This window comes from Globicephala melas, chromosome 11 (genome assembly GCF_963455315.2).
Source record: "Globicephala melas chromosome 11, mGloMel1.2, whole genome shotgun sequence".
Lineage (NCBI taxonomy): Eukaryota > Metazoa > Chordata > Mammalia > Artiodactyla > Delphinidae > Globicephala > Globicephala melas.
In genome coordinates, this window is record NC_083324.2 from 81,784,279 (window position 1) to 81,809,708 (window position 25,430).

The following is a 25,430-nucleotide window of genomic DNA, read 5'->3' on the forward strand; positions in this document are numbered from 1 at the left end:
TGAGGAAGGGAAGAGGCGGGGGCAGAGGTCTCGTTCCCGCCCCCGCCGTTTCAGTTTCCTAATAGGTCCGTAAAACTGATATATAAGAGGCTGCAGCCCAGGGTTAAGCGCTGTAAGAGATTAGAAGTCGCTGTTAGTCATGTCTGGTCGTGGCAAAGGTGGAAAGGGCCTGGGAAAGGGGGGCGCCAAGCGTCATCGTAAAGTTCTCCGTGACAACATCCAGGGCATCACCAAACCTGCTATCCGCCGTCTCGCCCGGCGTGGTGGTGTGAAGCGCATTTCTGGCCTTATCTACGAGGAGACCCGCGGGGTGCTGAAGGTGTTCTTGGAGAATGTAATCCGCGATGCTGTCACCTACACCGAGCACGCCAAGCGCAAGACTGTCACCGCCATGGACGTGGTTTACGCGCTCAAACGCCAGGGACGCACTCTCTACGGCTTCGGCGGCTAAGTTTCATTGCGGTCTTCGGCTGTGAAGCTCTTGTTTACTCACAAAAGGCCCTTCTCAGGGCCACCCACTTGGTCACATGAAGGGCTGCTAACTAGCACAAAGGAGAAACAAAGGTAATATTTAATGTTTTATATTAATATTGGGTGCCGATTTTAATTAAGGCAGTCGCTTTCTCTTTGTAGACTCCGGCTGTCGCGTTTTTTTGGTCTTTTTTCCGAGTTAGATATCATCTCAAGATGGCGGCTCTCAGACATGCCAAAAACAAAATCGTGCAGTGGAACTGCTGGAGTTTTTACTCAACAGAAGTGAATTGCATTTGACATAGCATCAGTTTTCGAATTTCAACATGTTTGAGTTCATTTTACCCCCCAAAACATTTAAATTAACTTGTCCAGAATGTCCCAGTGACCAGGACTTAGTGTCCTGAAGAGGGCACCTGAGGCCTTTAAGCAGCCTTCTTTCTACAGAAAACGTCGCAGATAGCTCTGGATAGATGGAGCCATAGATAGTGAACTCAAATCGGGTGGAAGAGACATTGTAAAATTTTGTCTTATCTAGTGGACTCCTGAGGACGCGTTGGAACTCTTAACATGACTAAGAGGTCATCACTCTTAATGCTTTGTTTCCAAAACGTTGATAATGTGACCTTTCTTATGGCCATCCCACCTCTGACTGCATCCTTACCTCTCCATTTTCCCATCAGGCGGAAGAGGTGCTCTTCAGGCCTTCTCATGCTCATCCTGCCACCTGTGTTCTAAATCTTTCACTCCCAGAAGCTTTGTGTTTGTGTCAGTGAAAACACACCCTGGTGTGTGGGTGAACACACACCCAGGGACAGTTTCATTCTGTCCCTGTTATCTTAAGATAGTTATTAATGGAGCCCACTTCCACTATCAATAACTTATTTGCACAATAGATTAGTTGGTCATCCTGATCTAATCATAGTGATATCCCAGCTTAAAGTTTTATTCCTCTTTCTACTGGCTCTTTCCCATCTACATATAAATATGTGTCAGTGTCTCTCAGTTTAATCCATACCTCTGTCAATTACTAGATCCTTTCCATTTATCAAATCTCCAAGCCTTGGGTAATCTGGAGTCACTATCCTCATGTCTTTTCCTGATTATATGACGTCTTCACAAATCACTCACTAAATATATCCTTGGTATAGTTACCAGTGACCTTCGAATGGCCAAAACCATGCACATCTGACCCTGTTTATTACTCCTGCCTTCACAATCTTCTCAGTGTTTTGTGGTACCTTTCTTCCTAACCCAGATCCTATTGTTCTCCATGATCCTTCTCAGTTTGCTTCTTTGGGTCCTATTCCTCTGTTCTGTGGTTCCACTCAATTAACAAACCCTTGTTCTCCATTATCAGTTCATAGATCCTCCTTGAGCCGTCTCTTCCAGAGTGTGCCGTAAATGGTGAGACATCTTGGCACCCCGGAAATTGAATATCAGCTGAAATGGAGCAGAATATGCTGCCCCAAAATATGCCACTTTGGCATAAGGATTATTTTGAGCTAAGGCGCTTGAAAAACAGCTAATGAAAAAATGGGGCTGTGATCTCCCCTTTTCTTCCCGAAAGCAGATAATTATCCCATGTGAAACGTGCCATCCCTATACCAGGAGGAAATGAACATTCTTATCACCAGAAATGGGGAGTCCAGGATGAGAGAATCTATACAAACAGACCTTGTTAAAATAATCCTTATCTTCCTTTAGTCTCCCCATATATTTTAATTGCTATTTCACAGTTACTACTCTTTGTTCAACCTAGTATATAAGCACTTAGGCTTAACTGCTTTTTGGGTCTTCATTTTCCCGTGAAGACTCCCATGTACATGTAAAAAGATTAAATAAAATTTGTGTGCTTTTCTCATGTTAACCTGTCTTATGTCAACTTAATTCTCAAGCCCAGCTAGAGACCCTAAAAGGGTAGAGGAAAGTTTTGTTTCTCCTATACAGCTTTCTAATCCCTATAGTGGCCTGACAGGTCTCTCTGCCTGCATTATTCCCAATCTACAATCAGTCCCTCCCACTGCAGAAATCTGAGTGAGTTGCAAATTTCATCATGCCGTGTAGGAAAAAAGAGAGAGAGAGAGATAAAGAAAGAAAGAGAGATTCTGAGGCTGGACAAGCCTAACACTTATTCCAGGCCTGATAGTGCCACCAAGAGGGGCAGACAGCTATTGAGGAGCTCCCTGGAATAAAATGCTGCACTGTACCCTCTCTGTCTCCGCCCCCTTCTCCTCCTCCCGCCTCTCCCTCTCCACCTCGCTGCCTTCTCCTTCTTTCTCCTTCCCCTTCCTCTTCCTCTCCTTCTCCTTCTCCTTCTTCTCCTTCTTCTTCACTTTGTGTCAGAGTTTGTGAAGAGTCTGGGATCTTACCCTACTTACAAGATAATAAGATAACCTGTAAGTCTTTCATGGCTGCTGGCAGTAGACACAACACTCCTAGGTCAGAGACAAGAGGCTTTATTACAGCACAGCACATCAAGCAGCAATTTTGCATTGGATCCCCTTGTCCATCAGGTCCCACAGGGGCGACCTGGAGGGGCCCAGATGGATACTGCACACACAGTGGGTTTGCATCACAGCCAGGGTACAGCTTGGGGGATTGAACTTGAGTGTACTAAGCAAATCCGCTCTTTGTCTGGGGACAGCCACTATCCCATTCTTTAAGGTTCCTCAACTCTGATAAATGGCATTCTTGGCACACCCTCAGAGCCCGTGGCAGATTGCCTCTGCCAACGCTGGGCTCAAAGGCTACACAATAAGGGTGTAATTGTGTTTTGCCCCAAGTTAGTGGATCCTCCTTGAATATTCAGTCTATGCATTGATATATGAGTGACACCAGGAAAGAAGAAAGCTTAGTTCTAACTTCCAGTAATTTATAGCTTGGTTGAACCAGAAGGTTAAACAAAAACAATTAGAAAAAATAATAAAAGATAGACTATATTCAAGTAGGAACACTTATGGTCAGAAATTTCATTCTTAGAGCCCTTTGCAGGCAAGGAAACGATGAGGATATGAGGAAGAAGGTCATATTGTAACCGGAAGTGGGGTCTGGCTGCTCGCTGCTCAGAAGCCAATAAAGAGGCAAGGTTGGTGGAAAGGAAAGTTTGCTTTATTTTGGATGCCAGCAACTGGAGTGGGGGGAGGGGGAGGGCAAACGCCTGTCCACTGACAATCAGTGGGCAAGAGCTTTTCCAGGCTGAGGGAGGGCGCTACATGCAGAAACAGTCCAGTCAGCTCTCACAGTCATCTTGAAATTGGTCATGTGGTGGTCTGACCAGCATCATCTTGATTATTAAGTACAGTTAGTCTTTACTTCCAGGGTCGGTTTGTTCCCATTTCTTTTAGGCCATTTCTCGGATTTGTGGCATCTTATGTCATGGCTGCAGTCTGGTCATCATGTAGTTAACTTCTTCCACCTGGCGGGGGTTTCAGTACCTACAAGGCAGCTCACAGGATGTGGCTCAGAACATTAACTATAGCCCTTGAGGAGGAACTAAAGGTCCTTGACTATGCTTAAGGACTAAACTATTATTATTTGGTCTTCTTTGACAGTTTTCCTTTGTTTCTGTATTTTCTCACTTCTCTGATTAAACTTATTCTTTGGCTAAAGGTTTTACACAGACAAAAGTCAGGCTGAGAACATGGGGGCATAGACCATACTGTCCTGCTCCGTTTCAATATGACAGCCGGGCCCAGAAGGAGTAGCAGGTATTTGGCTGAGGAAAGAGCAGGGAAGAGTGAGGGGAGAGGAGGCAGGTGTAAGGGGGATTCACTATGTTATTGAAGAGTGCTCAGTTCTGCGAAGGACTGAGTACACGTTAAGTTACATCTAAGTATACGTTAGACTCAGAGACTAGAGATAAACGTGTGCTGAACAGAGAGGATGGGATTGAAGGACCAAGTGGGCACCACACATTCACGAGGCACATAAAATTCTCAGCATCTATGAGGCATCTCATACTTGATATCTTTAGTCAGCCACCCACTTGACCTCTGCCCATAGGATGCAGATAAAACCCATTGGTGAGTGACAACTATAGACCAACCAAATATACCCCTAGATCTGTTTAATAGAGCAACTGTGTGTGATTGGCCCAGCTACCTTCCACCTGCTCAGTCCTCTTGTTCAACTTAACTCTGGTCCTCAGAGGCTCATCATCAGGAAGGAAGGCTGATGTGGCAGAGAGCAAAGGAGATTATATGAACATTGTGTAAATAACGGATTCATCTAGCGAGGACCTTCCACTTGTTTGTCTTATCCTAAGTATGCTGTGCTGTCCATCTATTTCCCCATGCTTTTTGCAACATGGTTTAAATTGATTAAAATTTCTAAGCATTTTAGTTTGGTCTGTGACCCTTTCTGCTCTGTGACCTCTGGGAAAGTTGCCTGGTAGTGTGCTTGGAGGTGAAGCGTGGCAGAATATGCCACCCTAAAATATGCCACTTTGGCTTGAGTTATTTTGAGCTAAAGGCACTTGAAAAACAGCAGGTGCAAAAGAGCACTCTGACCTATTTTCCTTCTGAAAACAGGAAATCAAACTCCCATATGGAAGATTCCCTTCCTGTACCAGGAAGAAAATAGCATTATCACCAGATAGGAAGCTTAAAACAGAGAGAACTCTGCATTGTTAAACTAGCCTTTATCTTCCTATTTCCTTTTCTACCATTAACTATCCTAGCCCAAACTCCTTTGTCTTGTCACATTTTCATCATTTAATTTAGTATATAAGCCATGTAAGAGCTGTACTCTAGTGTCTGTGGACACCCCAAATATTTATTTCTACTCAAAGAACCCATGACGCTTTACTTACCAGCTGCGTGGCCACATTTAGCCACTAGCCACCTGTTGGTCCTCAGTTAATCTATACATCAGGAACAGCGATAGTAACACCTCCAGCATTGTGAAAACACCTTAGGGACTGAAGACCAAACTATCTCTAAGCAACATTTTAGTGCTTCACTTCTCCCATCTGTACCAAACTACCCTACAGACCACGAAATGGTAAGTGTGAGCTCTTTCATAGAAAAGGTAGGTGGCCCTTAAAAGGGCCTTTACCTTTGCTGTAGAAAACAGAATAAACCTTACAAAGGTCAATCTTAGCCGCCGAAACCATAGAGAGTGCGTCCCTGGCGCTTGAGCGCATAGACTACGTCCATGGCGGTAACAGTCTTGCGCTTGGCGTGCTCAGTGTAGGTGACAGCGTCCCGTATTACGTTTTCCAGGAACACCTTCAGCACCCCGCGGGTCTCCTCGTAGATGAGGCCGGAAATGCGCTTCACACCGCCACGCCGAGCCAGACGGCGAATGGCGGGCTTGGTGATGCCCTGGATGTTATCACGCAGAACCTTGCGGTGACGCTTAGCGCCCCCTTTTCCAAGGCCTTTCCCGCCCTTGCCCCGACCAGACATAACAGAGAAAAGCTAAGCACGCCGACTGAGTCTAACGCTAGCAAACTGCAGCCCCTTATGTAGCGATTGTGCGGACCTTTGCGAAAACTGCAAGACCAGAAAGGCGGGAAACCGTACTGAGTCCCCGCCCCTTGCTTCTAAGACCTGAAATGAACAAGGGCTAGGGCGTTTTACTGGTATTCAGAAAATAAGAATCTTTAAACAGAAGCATCAAACGTATACACAAAGGGAATTGCCTCGTTTAAGTATGCTTGTATGTGTTTAAAGATTTATCCATTCCATATATTCTTGGATCTTTGCCACTGGCCTTTAAGCCCAAATTCCCAAAACAAAGTAATTTATAAATACATTGACAAGCAACCACGCCAGGCTTTGGGTTTGGAATCCATAAGCAAGCTGCTCTCAAACTATTATTGGGCATGTTTATTAATCTATCTGAGACTCAGTGGCCTTATCCATAAAATAGGATCAATACTATTGATAATGGAGTTATTGTAAACAAAATAGCATCTAGTTCGTGAACAATAAATTTCTATCGCCCTGGACTTTGTTCTTAAAAACAAAGTATTTATAATACAGACAGGCCTAAGGCACATGGAAAGATTTCAAAACATTTCTAATATAACACCAGTTTGTACAGTGTGCTTTCACTTATACAGATTAAGCATATAAATTTGAACAATGAAGGATTGCAGAGGAAAAGAATGTAAATTGTCAGGGGCTAATAATACCCTGTTCTCATATAGAGGACAGAGGGTGGAGGGGTGATTGTCCTTTACTGTGGTTGGTGCATGGAATTCATGCAAAGTTATCATAAACACCAATGTTAGGCAAAGAGATTTTATGCAAGTTCCAGAAGTAAAAATGTGATCTTTCCTAGATTATTATATTATTTTAAAAAAATTGTCGAGCACTATGATTTAAATGATGTCCTTGGAATAAATAGAATGTTCAAAATAAGAGATTATTTTTACTTCACACTATGATATACCAAGCACACCGTCCTAAGAGCTGAGCAGTAGCTCAACCAATTACCCCATCAGTAAATTTGAGATTACAAATATCAAATTTGAAAACTCAATTTACTTTTGAGGTAGTGACAGCAATAGCTAAAAAATCACACACCAACATGAACGAACCAAACTGCTGTTCAGTGGACACGTCATCACTAGAACAGCCAGAAGAAAGGAAAACACTGCTATTTATGCAAAAACAAACCAAAACACACCAAAATTTGTTAAACAAGCCTTGGAATCCAAAGCAATACACAATAGCAACTGCTAAAGAAAGATCACAGCTTTTTTTACATTGTTATTTTGAAATAACTAAATTCACAAAAGTTGCTCCAATAGTACCTAGAGTTCCTCGAACGCAGTTTCCCCTAATGGTGAAATCTTATTATCTTATAATATCAAAGCCAGGTAATTGACATCGGCAAAGTACTTTTAACTAGCCTACAGGCCTTACTCAGCTCTCACCAATTTTTCCATGCACTCATTTGTGTGTGTGTGTGTGTGTGTGTAGCCCTGTGCAATTTTATGTGTCACTACCATCTCAACGCTGACACAGAACTGTTCCATCATCACCAACGAACTCTTTAATGTAACACTTTTGTAATTCACATCCACTCACTTCTTCCCTGTCCTGGGGCAATCACTAATCTGTTATCCACCTCTAGAATTGCCATTTTGAGAATGTTATATACATGGAATAAATACAAAATGCAACATTTTGAGACTGGCTTTTTTCACTAAGCATTACCCATCTAGGTAGTTGCATGTATCAATGGCCTCCCTTTTTATTGCTGAGTAGGATTGCATTGCATTGTGTATGAGAATTTATTTAACCATTCACCAGTTGAAAGATATTAAGTTGTTTCTAATTTATAAATAAAGCTGTTATGGACTTTCATGCAGAGGATTTTTGTTGTTTCTCCCCAGCTGCCCCCCCACCCCGTTTTGGTTTGCTTTTTGTATTTCCTGCGTTCCACCTGAAAATTACATTTTTTAAAATGGCAGAAGTTCTGCGATGATGACTGGGAGCCTAATAAGCCTTTCAATAGTCACATAGAAATCACATTGCATTGCCATTAACACTTGCAGTTTTGCTTCAAGTTTCAAAAACATTGCACTGCGCTATCCCCACTGTTTCTGAAGGTGACTTCTGGTTTCTGTAGCTGAGGATTTGCTCCAGTAACAGTCTGCAACGTTTGTTAAACTGTTGGTGTCCAGTGTCTTTGGTTCCTGCCGTGGGACGTGTGTTCTCACTTTTCTGCAGAGCTATTCACTTAGCTCCTGGAGAGCCTCCAGTGTTGCCTAATCCCCCCCGACCGGGAGTAAACCCAGGAATAAGGCTGGGCGTTCCCACTGCCAACATCTGTAAAACCTGCCTGAATCCACAAACCTGGCATTGCTCTAGGGTTTGTTCTAGGGTTCTGCATTTGTTAGAGGAAAGTTGGGAGCTGTTGTCTCATTGGCTCTTTGAGGATGAATAATAGGTGATTATGGCAAAGCCTAAGTTCTGCCTTAGTGACTATATTATGTTTCTCATGCAGGGTGCAGACACATTCTGCACAATCTGAATTTTCAGTTATATGCTGCAACAACCTATGAATTCCTGATGTGCTGAACATACTTATTTAGTTCAGGCCCCAGATTTGGTGCACTAGTGCTATGCCCAACTGTATCACTGACAGCGCTGCTGCCCACTCTGCCGGTGGTGCTGCTGGAAGTTGAACTCTGGAAATCCCATGGAACCCATGTTTTGGGTACCAGGTCTCTATTTTCAGTACAGAAAGTATGACGACCTTCACCAGAGGATGTATTGCTCAGCACAGAAGCAAATAAGTTAACACCAAACTGTTCTCCAGTAGTACTCAGCCTGGGTCCTTGAATATGTTCATGTTCATGTGCACACACGTGTATGTGTGTGCATGCCACATAAAGCATGCCTAGGATGCTTTCCAGGTTACTCAAGGACCCACCCTTTTTCTCATACCTGACGTCATCCTTGGACTTCTTGTATCAGGGAGGGAAATTTGAATTATTTTGCCTGGTCTAATAATTAAATTGACATAGATTAACGGAGGAAAAAAACAATTTGTACGCACAGAGGTCATTCAGAAATGAGACCACCGAAGTAACCAAAGCAGGCTATATATATATATGTATATATATATATATATATACACACACACACACACACACACACACATATATATATATGGCTTGTACTTGGGGTAGCAGACAAATGAAGTTTGCTTATACAGCTTTCTTAGTGTTGAATTCCCAAATTCTGTTAAGGATACTTTCTATTCTCATACTGGGATAAAGATATCTTCACATGGGAGGTTTATTTCTCTTTTAGGGGTTAAGAGGATAAAAATATTTATATATCACCTATTTTCCCCTGGCTGTTTCTCAAATAACTTTAAGGATTGCAGAGGAAAAGTAGTTTCAGGAATCAATGTCCTGTTCTTATATGGAAGACAGAGCGTGCAGGGGTGACTATCCTTTCCTGGGGTTGGTACATGGAATACTTGGGGGAGAAGGGAGTTCTGCCCTCCTCCAGCCTTGCCTTGGTGGGGGTCGGGGGGATTTTCTACTCCCTTGTGATACAGCTCCTCAAAGTGAAATTATAGGTGGCTCTGAAAAGAGCCTTTGGGTTTTAAGTTGGCACTTGTCGGCATTAATAATTTATGCTCTCTCGCCGCGGATGCGGCGGGCAAGCTGGATGTCCTTGGGCATGATGGTGACACGCTTGGCGTGGATGGCACACAGGTTGGTGTCCTCGAAGAGCCCCACCAGGTAGGCCTCGCACGCCTCCTGCAGCGCCATCACGGCCGAGCTCTGGAAGCGCAGGTCGGTCTTGAAGTCCTGCGCGATCTCGCGCACCAGGCGCTGGAACGGCAGCTTGCGGATCAGCAGCTCCGTGGACTTCTGGTAGCGGCGGATCTCGCGCAGGGCCACCGTGCCGGGCCGGTAGCGGTGCGGCTTCTTCACGCCGCCCGTGGCCGGCGCGCTCTTGCGGGCCGCCTTGGTGGCCAGCTGCTTGCGCGGCGCCTTGCCGCCGGTCGACTTACGAGCAGTTTGCTTTGTACGCGCCATTACTTATCTCCAAAATAGAGACTAAACTGGTAGATTTGCTTCTATATTTATACAGGAACAGAATCACTCTGATTGGATTGTGGGCAATTCCTGTTAGTCATCCGCTGCTAAATTCCGGAAGTGCTCCGAGCGATTTAGGATTGGTTTATCCATTAGGTGAAAGTTTGGGATTGGTGAATTTCAATTAGCAGACATCTTCCCAGCCCCTTAAAAAAAATTTTTTTTTCCGAGTTGTTTTATCGATAATACCCACACACTCAAGTATTGTCCAAAAACACATTACTCATTTAATATTCTTCAACTTTTTTCCTGTTTGGATATACAAAATAGAATGTGTTCGGAAAAGTTTAGACTTTAGACACCCGCCATTTTCTGCAGTTAACCCGTTTTCATCGGATCTTAGTCCCAGACCTTCCCCCTATTTAAAAATCCATCGTCTAAGCATCTCATGAATCCTATTCCACATTGACCGTAAACATCTAGTTCACTGTAACATCGTCTTCTAGGAAATACTGTTAAGATGTAAGGAATTTTGTATTATTCAGGGGACACGCAGCAAAATCCCAATATCCTGGAATCCCTGGATCTTTAGTGTGTTTGACTCAAAACGGGTAATTTGGGGCTTCCCTGGTGGCGCTAGTGGTTGAGAGTCCGCCTGCCGATGCAGGGGACACGGGTTCATACCCCGGTTCGGGAGGATCTCACATGCCGCGGAGCGGCTGCGCCCGTGAGCCATGGCCGCTGGGCCTGCGCGTCCGGAGCCTATGCTCCGAAACGGGAGAGGCCACAACAGTGAGAGGCCCGCAAAAAAAAAAAAAAGAAAGAAACAAACAAAACAACTGGTAATTTGGCTCTGTTGTTTGGTTTTGATGCATTTTTAAAATGTCACCTTGGGTCTAACGGTGAGAGCCGTCATGAAAAGCTTTGCAATGTGGAACCTTAAAAAAGATGGCGGCGATCGAGTCTTTCTTGATAACACTGCAATGGGCCGGCATTTCGGGACTCCTTCCGAGGGTCCCAAGGTGTCCCGGACAAACCCGACAGAGCTGCGGTCAGGACTGGACTGGGCTAGATAACAGGATTTCCTTACCTGGTTTCCGCATCCAAACGCGAAGACTTTCGTTTAATTAAAAAGAAATTGATTGTTTTGTGTGAATGAATTTATAGTCTCATAACAGTGCTGTAAATCAACCTATAGGAATATACAAAAGTATTCGTTTTTGATCCAATAAAAAAGGGAGTTTTTGAATCCTAGTTTACATACTAGTAACCTATTGGTCAGCTTTCGTCCAATCAAAGTTTAGCTTTGTGAGTGTTCGTTTGTATATCCTTGATATAACTACTCGCGATGTTCCTTTTGTTCTCGTTCTTTTAATCCCCCAATTTTGCTTACTTTGTTTACCATGTCAGAGCCGGCTAACTCTGCCCCAACTCAAAAAACGGCTCCAAAAAGGCAGTGACTCAGGTTCAGAAGAAAAATGGCAAGAAACGCAAGTGCGGCCATAAGGAGAGCTATTCTATCTTTATCTATGTCTGTAAAGTGCTGCAAGTAGGTCCACTCGGACCCCAGCATCTCGTCCAAGGCCATGGGCATCATGAACTCGTTTGTCAATAACATCTTTGCATCGCGGGCGAGGCGTCGCTCCTGGAGCATTAAAACAAGCACTTGTCCATCACATTCAGGGAGATTCAGAAGGCCGTGGGCCTGCTGCTGCCCGGGGTGCTGGCCAAGCACGCCGTGTCCGAGGGCACCAAGGCTGTCACCAAGTACACCATCTCCAAGTAAATTTTTCTATGCCTCTAGCATTTCTCAATGGTTCTTTTTAGAGCCACTCTTTTTTGCATATTGAGAGCTATAATATGAAGATTTGTCAGTATTTTTAAAACATGTTTTTTCTTTTTTTTTTAGTCATTCTTTAAAGTGCAGGAAACAGTATTGCAGTATGAGAGGTTTATTTGAATTTTTGTTCTTCAGTGCAGCAAAGAATTTGAAATGTGTGTTGTAGGAACCAGTAGAAAGTTGTAGTATTCTGGGTTTTGTGTTTTTATTTCTTAAAATCTTTAAATTGTTCTTGTAGCCAGTCACTGCTTAGATTGAAAATTTTAGCGTGAGTATCTGTGGACTTAAAGTTGTGTAATGCTAGTAAATGTATTTGGGTTCCTTGTTTTAAATATAATGCCCATGTTACAACAAAGTAATTTTATGTGCTTCACAAATATTAACTCATGAGAAGGTGTTCATACTTTACAAAGGGTCGGAATCTCAGTTATACAGTATATACTGGACTAGGCCTGGGGTATTTACTGGAACCTCAGAGTTTAATCTCAACTACAAGTATACGCTTTCAAAGGTGAATTTTCAAATTTGCATTAAAAAGAAAAGATTTTCACTTTATTTTGTCTTGAGGCTATTATTTATATAATCAACCCTACATGGTGCTGAAGTGGGGTCTGAAATCCTCAATTTGACTAATTTTTATTTTATATTTCATTTTTGTATTCCTTGCCTTCAGTCAGTGTTAGGTTCTGTATTCATTTACACAGGAGGAAAAAAAAAGAAGAAACAAAAAACAGGAGTAAGAGAAGATGTACAAGTGCAGGGAGAACAGAGAATATGGAATGAAATGTAGTTTTCCTGAGTTAATATTTTGATAGTTTCTGTATTGCTGAAAGCAAAATGACTGATAAATTGCTTTTAGTACTTTTCACGGCTTATAGAGTTGGTATTTGGGCGGCCAGCAAGACACTACCAATGTATGTGCCAGGTCAGTATTGGGTGTGTGAGTAGAGGTTCACATAGTTGTGAAACAATGTTCACATTAAAGTTTTTTTGTTTAAATGTAGGTCTTCCTTTAGATAAAGATTGAAGTTTCAGTTCATCATATCTGTTATTTTCGATGACATGGATTGATGAAGATGCCAAATGTGTTGGCTGTCTTTACTGCTGCATAACAGATTGCCTTGAAATTTCTAGCTTCAGACAACACACATGTATTATCTCACAGGTTCTGTGGGTCTGGGCAGGGTTTAGCTGGGTCCTCTGTGAGGATGCTATTGAGGTGTTATGCAGGACTGAGGTCTCTTGGATGTTTGGGGAAATATCCACTTCCAAACTAATTTACTGGTTGGTTCCTTGTAGTTTTAAGACTGAGGGTCTTATTTTCTTGTTGGCTGTTGGCTTGAAGCCCTTATGGGCTGTTAGTTGAAGGCGTCCCTCAGTTCCTAAATAGCCCTGTGAGTTTCTTGTCATTTGGGCCTGACAACAGGGATACTTGATTCACCAAAACCATCATGTGAGAGTCAAGGATGTTACAATCCTAGATAACATAGTCATATACACAAAATTTTTTACATCCTGTCACCTATGGTCACCTGTTTTGATGGTTAAAAGCAAGTCACAGGTCACATCCACACTCAAGGGACTTCATCACACAAGAGTGAACCTCAAGAGGGGAAATCCTGGGGGCCACCTTAAGAGACCATCACAGAACCCAGCAGGACCAAAAGACAGTTAACTAACAATTGCTCCTTCTTTCCCAATCCCCTCCCCACACCCCTGCCGCCACAGTACTGGGATTGGTTCAAATGGCCTGCAGGCAGGAAACCTATGTAAGGAAAAGGCACCTAATACCTTGAAGTCCTTTTAAACAGGCCTCTGCCAGTGACTTTCTTTTGAAGCCAAGACACAGAATTTGTTCATTTATACTTTGGGGACTTCTTTCCCCTTTTCCTTTGCAAATACTGACAACATGAGAAAACCTTTGGTGTGGCGGAGTCCCAGCACAGGGCTAGATGTCCATGTAGCTCGGTTTCTGACATTATAGTTGAGAAAAGAAACCTGAGGGTTCTTGAGATGAATTAAAGTTGTTGCTTTATTACAGACTACCAGGGAATAGATTTGAAAAGGCAGGAGACAAATCCCAAATTCTTTGTAGATTAAAAAACATCTGGTAATCAGTTTATATAATCCAAATATAAATGCTTTTAAGGGAGAGAAGAAACAGCCCATGTGCCACCTGGGCCTCCTCATGAGTGCCTTCACTCTCTACAGTTCAGTCTTAGCTTCTTTCATTATACCTTGTCCCTTGAGTTGCCCTACTAGGGGCTGAATATTTAAAATTTACTAAAGTTTTGAGTGAGATTTGAGCAGGCCAATAAGGCATTACCTATATTTGTCCCTCAACACTATTCATAGCTTACTGTCAAACAGTAATTCCGTGTTTCGGAAAATCTAATAAATTAGTAAAATCTTAAAGTTCACTGGTTAATTTTGCAAGACCGAGAATTCCTAAGAATCAGAAGTGCTATTCAAACAATGGGGGACGCTTAAGGGTTCTACACTGGAAAAGCCATCGTGTGGCATTAAAACTGCAACACGGTGTAAACGTTTGATGCACTCAAACCTAAGCAAACATGAGCTGCATTAAAGCAACTGCACCCCAAAAATCTAACAAACTTCGGAACTCAAGTTCCTTACAAAAAAACCTGAAAACACCAGTTCAGGGTAACAAGCTCTTTCAAGCGAGTAGTTAGGTGGCCCTGAAAAGGGCCTTGGGCATTGCTACAGAAAATTAGTTTGTGGGTGCCGACTTAACCGCCAAATCCGTAGAGAGTGCGTCCCTGGCGCTTGAGCGCGTAGACCACGTCCATGGCCGTGACAGTCTTGCGCTTGGCGTGCTCGGTATAGGTGACCGCGTCCCGAATTACGTTCTCCAGAAACACTTTCAGAACCCCGCGGGTCTCCTCATAAATAAGACCTGAGATGCGCTTTACTCCACCGCGACGAGCCAGGCGACGGATTGCAGGTTTTGTGATCCCTTGAATGTTATCCCGCAGGACTTTGCGGTGGCGCTTGGCGCCTCCTTTACCCAAGCCCTTCCCGCCTTTGCCACGTCCAGACATCACTAAGACTAGATGAAGTACTGTACTCACAAACAGGGAGAGCACACCGAAATTCCTATTTAAAATCCGGAAGCGGACCTTTTTGAAAACTACAAATGAGGGTGGGTAGGGGGTGGGGTTAGTTCGTAAGCTAATTTATCCCCGCCCACCAGGCCCAAGAGTCAGTGGGGCGGAGCCGAAAAGAGAAGGTTGCTTTGTCTGCTCATTCTCAGAATTCAGTTTAACACGTTCTGTTTAAGGGCATTTAAAAAAATTCTCTTGTTTATCAAGGGAATGAAATAATTGTGCCTATTAAGCCAGCATCTGTTTTTCAAGTTTGGATATTTAGGCCAAGTCATTAACCGAAATTATACATTGCCTCTCATTTTAAACGCATATCTGAAATGCAAACGAGTCCCTGGGTTCTCTCTTCCCAGAGAAGCATTTTTTTTTTTTTTTTTTTTTTTTGCGGTACACGGGCCTCTCACTGTTGTGGCCTCTCCCGTTTCGGAGCACAGGCTCCGTACGCGCAGGCCCAGCGGCCATGGCCCACGGGCCCAGCCGCTCCGCGGCACGCGGGACCCTCCCGGACCGGGGCACGAACCCGCGTCCCCCACATTGGTAGGCGGACCCCCAACCACTGCGCCACCAGGCAAACCCGCAGAGAAGCATTTTTGTATACTTTAAATGAATGTGAAATAATTATGGTGGTAAACTTGTCTTAGGGAGCGAGGAAATTTCTGAAATCCATTGGGCAACAAGGCTTTCCCGCTGGCGTGTTTGTTTTTGGGAGGTATGACTCCATTGCTTGTGCCCTCAGTATTTGCTATCTTTCACCTTCTGACGTCCAGGACCGGTTTTGTGGCAGGTGTTTTCTTATTTTTACTTTGTTTTCTTCATTTGTAGAATGGAAATGTTAACCCCGACATCACAAAGGTGTTCTGAAAATCAAAAAGTAAATTTCTGGTCAAATGCTCAACACAGTCATTGAGGACTACTGTAATTACCTGCGGAAATTCCATCTTCATGCTCCAAAGATTGACTTTCTCGCCAATATTCTTAAATCTCTCAATCTGGTATTTTGCCATCTGGGCCTATGTTCAGTTGCTTTCCTAATCTCCATATCTTTTTGTGAGGAAACTTTTTATTTAAGAAGTCAGTGCTAAACTTACATCATTACATTTAAATTTATATAACTCCCCCAATTTAACCAGCAGTCTCCATTGCCATCTCCACGCTCCGAACACAATTCCGCCTAAGACTGTATTGTCTGATAAAGTAGTCAGGAATAACTTTTGAGCCGTTATTATATATGATATATATAATATATTCATATATATATAAAAAATATTTTTTTGGAATGGCATTGATGTTGCTGAGGAGCAGAATTTTTAATTTTACTTAATTTAAATTTAAAGGCTGATACTCCATTTCAGTTATTGGAAATTTTTAGGTATGTTTGAACAACCTGGGCATGTGAACTTAATTTTAAACAATAAACTGTATGGAATTTAAATACAAATCGTTTCCAGTAAAAAAAATTAGTGTCAAATTGACTAAAATATAAACCCAATTTGGTAGATTTAGATTGAAAAAAAGAATGTAAGATATTGCATTAATAATATCTCTATATTTATTACATGTTGAAATGAACATATCTTGGATGTTTTGGGTTAAATGCAATGTATTATTTAAAATATTGCATCTCTTTGCTTTTTAAAATGTGGCTACTGAAAATTTTTTCATTAAATGTTTGCCTTGCATTGTTTTCTTTGGTCAGTGGTGCTCTAGAATTTTTCCTTTTCCCTCTCTGTTTCTTGATCTGTATCCAACCTTGCTATCATGGGCTTTGGAACACAGTGGACGTTCAATGTATTTCTAAGAAACCCAATTACAGATACACGTCTCAACTAGAATGAAGCATTGCAAAAATAAATTTAAAAATAAAATCACATTAGAGAACTAAGGCAGCCTTGTGGAATAAACCATTACTTATCAAGGCAAGAAAAGATGAATACTAGAAAAATTGTTGACCTTAGAATTCTTCAAGGGCAGAATATCAGGAAATGGAGAGTACCTGAAAATTTATGCTTATTTTTTTTTCCCCAAAAGTGTGTTTCTTGAGAGGGAACATTCAGAACTGATTATGAAAGCAATGAGTGTTCTTTGATTGATAGATTGTTTGATAGATTGTGCACTCAGTGGTTTTATAAAACAAAAGAAGAAAATAAATCATTTAGTAGAAGTACAAAAGCGTTTCCTTAAAAGAAGGAAGGCCAGAAAACAATTTACTATTCCTGGAAAGTAGGTAAAGACTAAGAGAGAATGAGGTTAAAAAATCAGGTAAATTACTTTGGAGTCTAGAAAGAATAAAAAGTTAAAGTGTCCATTATTTGATGCATGAGTAAAATAAGAATGTCAAGGAGTTACACCATGATGTGTCATAGAAATTTATCTTGAAAGTTTATATATATATTTATATACATACATATGTGTGTGTGTGTGTGTATATATATATATATATATATATATATATATATATATATTTCTTTTTTTTTTTGGTAACGATTCACTGTGTTGATCTTGGGTGGCCTCAGCCTGCAGGATTTCAGTTCCTGGGCTAGAGACTGAAGTCAGGCCACGGTAGTGAGAGTGCTGAATCCTAGCCACCAGACCACCAGGGACAGTGGCCAGTGACAAGGCCCCTGGCCCCCTGGCTTTGCAGAAATGAATTCCCACAAAGAGATGGAAAGTAGTGAAACAACTAAAGTGTTTATGAGGAGGAAAAAGAGTACTTGTGAATAGTGTGGACTTAAAAAATTATTCACAACCTAAAAATTGAGAGTTATGTTTTATCCGGTGGAGATTTTTAGGACTTAAAAGCCTGGGAGGCCAGCATCTCAAGTAACCCTGAGAGAACTGCTCCTAGGAGGCTAGGGGAGAGCCAGGTTTTATAGACATTTTGCAACAAAGGGCAGGTAGTCAGGAACATCAAAAGATTATTGTTAATTAAAGGAAACTAGATATCTCAAATTAAGGAATTTAGCTCTTTTCTATGTATGGGAAGATGCAAGAGTCTGGGCTCACTGAACTCATTCCTTTGATATGCACCTCAGCTGTCTGGGGCCAGTATCCTGTATTTTCACATCCTGAGTTTCCTCAGGGCTCACTGTATGGAGTGGCTGCAGTCTGATGGCTGTTAGATGGCAGGTATTCTTTCCTTCCTAAGTTCCCTCAGGGCTCACCAGCTCACACTGGAGGGCTACAAGCTCTGCTGTGACATCCTTTGTTTACTGATATGGCAGGAAATATTCCATTTCTCAATAGGTACACCTGGGTGAACTCAGAATGTTGAGTGCTTGCAGTAGTTTAAATCACTTATATGGGGCATCTCTTCCAGGTTTCTTTTGACCAATCATCTTGCTTTTCTTGGTTCTAAGTCGTATTTGGATTATCTCAGGGTCCTGCCACGTGTGCTCCTGCATCTCTTAGCCAAGATGGATTCTAGCAAAGAGGCTTATGGGTAGGTTGACATCACTTACTATGGGGTGGTGCCCCCTCCTTATTTGACCTCCAAGGAGTGTTTCTGCGCATGTGTAGTCTGGAAGGTTTCCTTGACCTTGAGAATGAGGTATATGTGGTCTCTTTATCTTTTATCTGGGCACGACTCAGCTCCTCTCTGCTCCAGCTATTACCTTTGTCTTGGAGTATCTGGCCACAGGCGACAAACTCCAGCTGCTCAGCCTGGGGCTCATCTATCTCCTGCCTCAGTGTGAGAAAAATTGTCTGAGACTTGGAAGTAAGGAAAAAGGGAGGGGCCATGATGTCCAATATACAAGGTTATAGGCCACACAAGGATTCTATAAAAATGTACTTAGACCATCTAACTATTTACTATTGACTGTAGGTACCAAAATTAGTGAAGTTACTTAACTGGCAGAGAGGCAAATAATTTCTATCCAGTAGAAGATTTATGACCTATTGGATAATAAAATAATTTTATTTTAAACTAATTTAACAATCCTGTTCTAACATTTCTTTGTTACATTTTCTGTAAATATCCTAATTTCTTAAATGTTCTTTGAACATTTACCTGTTGGTTCATTTATTGAAAAGTGAAGTTCTTTGACACATTCTCATTTTTATTTGCTGAATCATGATTTTGCCTTTTTGAAAAAAAATGTAAGTGAGATATCATGTAATTGTGACTTGATTGGAAATAAAGGGGGATTTAGGAGAGGTGCTGGTTCTTTTCACCTTTTCCTTTAGGCCCGGGAAATTGAACACTTGTCACTCAACATCATGGCAAATCATCATTGGTAAGCAGCATACAGGAAGGTGGAAATTTATAAGGCATGGGCTCACTGAGGATAAAGGAAAGGCTCTGGTCACTACAGAACAGCTCTGAAATCTGTTAAGATATATATAAATGTCAAATTAAGGTAAAGGAACCGACTGAATTTCATTTTGTTGTCATATGAGAACATAGTCTAAAAAGCCTGCCCAAGTGTTTTTTAGTTATTCTACGGGAAGGCGTTTCTGTTTAACTATTTATTAGGGTCTAATATCTGTGAAGTGTCTATGAATTTAGATGCTAATTTATAGGATATTGAAAATTTCAATGATTTTTGTCTATTAGAGGTGACTATTATCTCTTTCCAGTAGAAAAGATAACGTAAAGGTAATAATATAATTGTACCATAGGACAATAAACCTTTTCCATCTAAATTTGCTCGTTTGATTTTAATTCAATCTTCTTTCTTTTTCCCAGGTGGAGGGTGGGTGGTGGGTGGTCGAGAACTTTCCCGCTGTACATCTTGGTTCTCAGCTGGGACCCCTGTAACAAAACACAGATTAGCAAAGGAAAAATAAACAGGTTTATTAACATGTATATTTCATACATACAGTAGCAGAGACCCAGGAGAAAGTAATCCAAAGAGGTGGCTTATAACTCCAGCTTACATAGCATCTTCAACAAAGACTAGATTTGTAGAGAAATGACAGGACAAAGAAAAGCACTTTTAGGCTTCTAAGGGCAGCAAACTGTGAGAAGGTAAATATATGGGAGGAAACTAACAGCGAGGTTTGTTAAGAGTCCTCTGGAGCCTCTCTGGTCTGAACAGCCTGTGCAGTCTCCAGTACAGAATTTATATAAGGCAGAAAAAAAAAAGAGTAGAGAGAGGTTTTTCTTCCGATTGTTGTTTATTAACTGCCTAGGGAGGTAAAATAAGGAAAAGCATTACAACAGTTCTTATCGACAAAGTAGGTGGCTCTAAAAAGAGCCTTTTTCAGTTCAGAGTAAGCAATAGCCTTGGGTTACGCCCTCTCCCCGCGGATGCGGCGGGCGAGCTGGATGTCCTTGGGCATGATGGTGACGCGCTTGGCGTGGATGGCACACAGGTTGGTGTCCTCGAAGAGCCCCACCAGGTAGGCCTCGCACGCCTCCTGCAGCGCCATCACAGCCGAGCTCTGGAAGCGCAGGTCGGTCTTGAAGTCCTGCGCGATCTCGCGCACCAGGCGCTGGAACGGCAGCTTGCGGACCAGCAGCTCCGTGGACTTCTGGTAGCGGCGGATCTCGCGCAGGGCCACCGTGCCGGGCCGGTAGCGGTGCGGCTTCTTCACGCCGCCCGTGGCCGGCGCGCTCTTGCGGGCCGCCTTGGTGGCCAGCTGCTTGCGCGGGGCCTTGCCGCCGGTGGACTTGCGAGCGGTCTGCTTTGTACGAGCCATGACGATAACAGAAAAGGAAACTGGCTGGAGAGTAGTGTGGTGCTGGTGCCGGTTCTGACCTTATGTATGGGTGCAGATCAGTCTGATTCCTAGTTCCCGCGCTGTGATCTAATTGGTTCTCACGTTGCCTTTAGGAGAAATACGGTTGGATTCCATTAAAGATTAAATGAGTTATCGAAATTTTATTTCAAGTTTATAGTCCACTTTGAATTGAGTCCATAACAGTAAGGTTTCACTTAGTAGAGATTTTAGTGTACTTCATTCATTGAATTTTTCTGAAAGGAGAAACGACCTATGGACTAAACAATTCTCACTAATAATGCCGTCATTCGCAGAATTTAAAAAGCCCGCCCAGACATGTCATTGGTCAGCTATTCCTCCTTTGTTCTCTCATTTATTTTATTCATATTTTACTTTTTGACACCAAGTTCGTTTGACTATACATTATATGTAATAATGTATATACCTCGTGTACATGCAAAACCACCACTCAACATGAGGCATTATGGTCTGTATCCTGTCATTTACATACATATACGTTATCCAAACCTAAAAGCCCTAATTTATGTCCTGACACAGAATTCCCTTAACAGGGGTTCTTTATGTGAGTTTACAAACGTATTGCATCTTTTCAGTTAAAGGGATGGCAGAAAGCTAGTTTCATGAATTTTTCTAAGAATTTACGGTGCATAAAATGTGACCAACGGCTAACAATTTAGCCCCTTTGTGGCAAACATGGGAGCGGTTTCCCATTTTTAAACGCAAAACTTTTAACAGCCTAAAATAAAATTAAGCGGAACTACACATTAAGACTTGAACACGTCTCCTACACTTACGAAGTATTTCAGCGCTTTCCGGGAGAAAAGTGGGTGGCTCTGAAAAGAGCCTTTGATTTTCGGAACGGGTACTGAAGAACTGCTAAACGTTTCACTTGCCCTTGGCCTTGTGGTGGCTCTCGGTCTTCTTAGGCAGCAGCACAGCCTGGATGTTGGGCAGGACGCCACCCTGAGCGATGGTCACGCGACCCAGGAGCTTGTTGAGCTCCTCGTCGTTGCGGATGGCCAGCTGCAGGTGGCGCGGGATGATACGCGTCTTCTTGTTGTCGCGGGCCGCGTTGCCCGCCAGCTCCAGGATCTCAGCCGTCAGGTACTCCAGCACCGCCGCCAGGTACACGGGGGCCCCGGCACCGACCCGCTCGGAGTAGTTGCCCTTTCGGAGCAGGCGGTGCACTCGGCCCACGGGGAACTGGAGCCCGGCTCGCGATGACCGGGTCTTAGCCTTGGCGCGAGCTTTGCCTCCTTGCTTCCCGCGCCCAGACATACTGAGTGCTAGCAGGGGAAAAACAGCCACAAGAAAAGCGAAAAAGAAATGTTCTATAAGGAGCAACAAGATGACAGTTATAGAGCTGGGTGGAATTGTCAAATGCGAGGTAGGATTGGTTAAAATCGTCTTTTTACTAGACAACCAATAAGAAAGGAGATGTGATGCAAGTAAATTTACATAATCTCGTCACTAATGCATTATCAAATCAGTTCTGGATATTCTTGAACACCTTATTTGCATAGGTCGCCTATAAAAGACGAGATTCTAGACGTAAGCAGGCATATGAGAATCATAGTTTAGTGTGCGTTTCGAATTCAGCAAGTATGCCTGAACCGGCTAAGTCTGCTCTTGCCCCGAAGAAGGGTTCCAAGAAGGCGGTGACCAAAGCCCAGAAGAAAGATGGTAAAAAGCGCAAGCGCAGCCGCAAGGAGAGCTATTCCGTGTATGTGTACAAGGTGCTGAAGCAGGTCCACCCGGACACCGGCATCTCGTCCAAGGCTATGGGCATCATGAATTCGTTTGTCAATGATATCTTCGAGCGCATTGCGGGCGAGGCGTCGCGCCTGGCGCATTATAACAAGCGCTCGACCATCACGTCCAGGGAGATCCAGACGGCCGTGCGCCTGCTGCTGCCCGGGGAGCTGGCCAAGCACGCTGTGTCTGAGGGCACCAAGGCTGTCACCAAGTACACCAGCTCCAAGTAAATGTTTATAGGTTCTGTTAAAACAAAGGCTCTTTTCAGAGCCACTTACATTTTCATGTGAGGAGTTGTGATTCCCTCTTGTTGCCCGTTTTGGGCATGTTATCTAAACGCAGTTACATACTGGAGTTGGCTGAGTTGTTTCTGCAAATAAGCCTATGTATAGAGAAGCCCTTGTGCTTATTAAAACAGGCTCTTTCTGTTTCACCTCTTTCCCAAACCTTCCTATATTCTGTACTAAAAAAGCCAAGAGTTTCTGTCCACCACGCCTTATTTTCAATTACGAAAGCAAGGGAGGCTGGCTGGGTGGGATTAGGAAAGGGAACTCTTCCATCCTAGCCATGGTTTGGCGCTCTGGTACCAGGAATTGGTTTCAGTTCCCAGCTTCCTCCGGCCCTTTCCCCAGAATGGATCCTACACTCCCAGAATCATGCCCCACCCCACAGAATTCAGAGCCTTACCTCCACCCGGCCTCCGCTCCAAACTTCGACATTCTAGTACCTCTGCCTTCTCCAGTGTGCCCAGACCCCTATATGTGGTCCAGTTTCAGTTGTTTCTGAAACACTTCAGCTCGGGTTTTGCTCTTCCTTCCAAAACCTGTGCAACTTTTATTAAATTATCTTTGTAAAAATAACCAAGAGTTTTCTCTTTTCCTGACTGGACACTGACTAATGCATGGTGTCAAGTCTCCCTTGATTTAAACCTTTTGCTTATTTCACTTCGTTTCAGCATCAGGCACTTTGATGATCATACATTTTCCTTACTCTCGATCTCGGAAGGGTTTATCACCATCAGTTCTCCCAGGTAGGTAAAGCATTTATTCCAGGAGACAAAAGAAGTGAGTCGAATTGGAGTGCAGCATGCAGGCCTTTGGGATCTGGAGCTTCATCTCCTAGCCTAACCATGTCTTCCTTTTTGGCTGATTCGGGACACATCATGAAAGATGAATAAGAAATGCACCAAGAAAAGGGATGTAGCCTAGTGCTGGGAGAGGAGGTAATTCATGCAAAAATACTTCCTAAAGTGTTGAGAAATCTGTACATGTGAAGTGTTTTTGAATTCTATCTAGACATCTTGGAAAGAAAATTGCATCAGAAGACATTGGTTGGAATTTGAGTTCTGTGAGGTAAATAATCTTTGGTTCTCACAGCCTCTGTTCCTTACTTTAAAAATGAGAATGTTGGGCTTCCCTGGTGGCGCAGTGGTTAGGAAATCCGCCTGCCAAATGCAGGGGACACGGGTTAGAGCCCTGGTCCGGGAAGATCTCACATGCCTCGGAGCAACTAAGCCAGTGTGCCACAACTACTGAGCCTGCGCTCTAGAGCCCGCGAGCCACAACTACTGAGCCCGTGTGTCACAACTACTAGAGCCCGTGCTCTGCAACAAGAAAATCCACCACAATAAGAGGCCCGCGCACCGCAACGAAGAGTAGTCCCCCTCGCCACAACCAGAGAAAAGCCCGCGTGCAGCGGTGAAGACCCAAAGCAGCCAAAAATAAAATAAAATAAATTTATTTAAAAAAAAAGAGAGAAAGAGGGAATGTTATAGGAGTTCCCAGGCTGTCCAATGGTTAGGTATCTGCGCTTCCAACTGCCTTGACCCCTGGTTCAATCCCTGGTCGGGGAATAAAGATCCCAGAAGCCACGTGGTACGGCCAAAAACAAAACAAAAAACAAACAAAAAAGGATATTACTGAAACCAACTCATTGACAGTTTTGTCTAAACAAATGCAGTAGTTACAATGAAAGCAAACATTACAATTTGATTTGCAATTCATGAAGTTATTTATGGACATTATGAGGTAAATTTTCCCATTACTCCTACACTTTACATATAATGAAGACAAGCTTTTTGATATAATATTATAATCAGAAGTAATAATACTATAATGAATGAACAAAGTGCTGCTCCATGAAATTAGACTTTCTGCTGTTAAAATCAGACACCCTAGACACACTAGCAGAAAGGGAAACATAGGGGACTTCCCTGGTGGCTCAGTGGTTAAGAATCCGCCTCTCACTGCAGGAGACACGGGTTTGAGCCCCGGTCCTGTAAGATCCTACACGGAGGAACCAAGCCCGTGCACCACAACTACTGAGCCTGAGCCTGAACTCTAGAGCCTGTGAGCCACAACTACCGAAACCTACGTGCTCTGCAACAAGAGAAGCCACCGCAATGAGAAGCCTGCGCACAGCAACAAAGCGTAGCCCCCGATCACCGCAACTAGAGAAAGCCCACGCGCAGCCCGCGGCAGCGAAGACCCAACGCAGCCAAAAGTAAATAAAAATTGAAGAAAAAAAATGAAATGTAAATTGCCTCTGTTAAAATTAAAACAATGTCAAAATTACGTGAGCCTGCAACTTTAGGAAGAATTTACTTCTATCTATAGTCATTTTTATATTTACACTTAAATTTAAACATATGTAGTTATAATCTTAAAGCTCATTGAATACATTAATCAATAATTCTTAAACGTGAGTGCCTTTTCAATTGGTGGTCTGACAAATTATCACAAATACAGTGGCTTACAACAATACATTTATAATTTTATGGTACTTTAGATCAATATTCTGAAATGAATTTCATTGAACTAAAATGGTGTCAGAGGGCTTGGGCCTAACAGTGGAAATCTGTTTCCTGTCTTTTCCAGCTCCTGGAGGATTTTCCTTGTTCCTTGGCTCACAGTCCTTTGCTAGATTTGAAAGCCAGCAGTATCTGGCCAAATTCTTCTCACATTGCCATCTCTGGTTCTGTACTCTGATTCCCTCTTCCATTGTTAAGGGCCCTTGTAATTATATTGGGTTCACTTGG

General features: G+C 42.9%; 7 protein-coding genes and 1 pseudogene across 8 annotated transcripts; 3 read left to right on the forward strand and 5 right to left on the reverse strand.

Annotated features, from left to right (window-relative positions):
• Positions 1-139: 139 nt before the first annotated feature.
• LOC115866069 (histone H4) lies at positions 140-24,724 on the forward strand. Of its 2 annotated transcripts, none has more exons than XM_060308229.1 (2): positions 140-564; positions 24,645-24,724. In XM_060308229.1, exon 1 carries the CDS (start codon positions 140-142, stop codon positions 449-451), a length of 312 nt encoding a protein of 103 aa, XP_060164212.1. In that variant the 3' UTR covers positions 452-564; positions 24,645-24,724. The 2 variants fall into 2 exon arrangements, with proteins under 2 accessions (XP_060164212.1, XP_030737098.1); XM_030881238.2 differs by lacking the exon at positions 24,645-24,724 and adding an exon at positions 1,832-2,321.
• Positions 5,571-5,882, reverse strand: LOC132598135 (histone H4). Its single transcript, XM_060308238.2, has one exon. The coding sequence runs from the start codon at positions 5,880-5,882 to the stop codon at positions 5,571-5,573; it is 312 nt and encodes a 103-aa protein (XP_060164221.1).
• On the reverse strand, positions 9,578-9,988 carry LOC115866056 (histone H3.1). The gene has a single exon (XM_060307809.2). The coding sequence runs from the start codon at positions 9,986-9,988 to the stop codon at positions 9,578-9,580; it is 411 nt and encodes a 136-aa protein (XP_060163792.2).
• On the forward strand, positions 11,392-11,774 carry LOC132598133 (histone H2B type 2-E-like; annotated as a pseudogene).
• Positions 14,579-14,890, reverse strand: LOC115865991 (histone H4). Its single transcript, XM_060308240.2, has one exon. It carries the CDS (start codon positions 14,888-14,890, stop codon positions 14,579-14,581), a length of 312 nt encoding a protein of 103 aa, XP_060164223.1.
• Positions 20,010-20,596, reverse strand: LOC138842879 (histone H3.1-like). The gene has a single exon (XM_070046771.1). The coding sequence runs from the start codon at positions 20,594-20,596 to the stop codon at positions 20,186-20,188; it is 411 nt and encodes a 136-aa protein (XP_069902872.1). The 3' UTR covers positions 20,010-20,185.
• Positions 21,524-22,004, reverse strand: LOC115866060 (histone H2A type 1-B). The gene has a single exon (XM_060308221.2). The coding sequence runs from the start codon at positions 21,914-21,916 to the stop codon at positions 21,524-21,526; it is 393 nt and encodes a 130-aa protein (XP_060164204.1). The 5' UTR covers positions 21,917-22,004.
• Positions 22,243-22,623, forward strand: LOC115866063 (histone H2B type 1-C/E/F/G/I-like). The gene has a single exon (XM_030881232.2). It carries the CDS (start codon positions 22,243-22,245, stop codon positions 22,621-22,623), a length of 381 nt encoding a protein of 126 aa, XP_030737092.1.
• Positions 24,725-25,430: the final 706 nt, after the last annotated feature.

Excerpts from the sequence above, each read along its gene's own strand:
- LOC115866069 (XM_060308229.1), top strand. The coding sequence starts at position 140 with ATGTCTGGTCGTGGCAAAGGTGGAAAGGGCCTGGGAAAGGGGGGCGCC.
- LOC132598135 (XM_060308238.2), bottom strand. The coding sequence starts at position 5,882 with ATGTCTGGTCGGGGCAAGGGCGGGAAAGGCCTTGGAAAAGGGGGCGCT.
- LOC115866056 (XM_060307809.2), bottom strand. The coding sequence starts at position 9,988 with ATGGCGCGTACAAAGCAAACTGCTCGTAAGTCGACCGGCGGCAAGGCG.
- LOC115865991 (XM_060308240.2), bottom strand. The coding sequence starts at position 14,890 with ATGTCTGGACGTGGCAAAGGCGGGAAGGGCTTGGGTAAAGGAGGCGCC.
- LOC138842879 (XM_070046771.1), bottom strand. The coding sequence starts at position 20,596 with ATGGCTCGTACAAAGCAGACCGCTCGCAAGTCCACCGGCGGCAAGGCC.
- LOC115866060 (XM_060308221.2), bottom strand. The coding sequence starts at position 21,916 with ATGTCTGGGCGCGGGAAGCAAGGAGGCAAAGCTCGCGCCAAGGCTAAG.
- LOC115866063 (XM_030881232.2), top strand. The coding sequence starts at position 22,243 with ATGCCTGAACCGGCTAAGTCTGCTCTTGCCCCGAAGAAGGGTTCCAAG.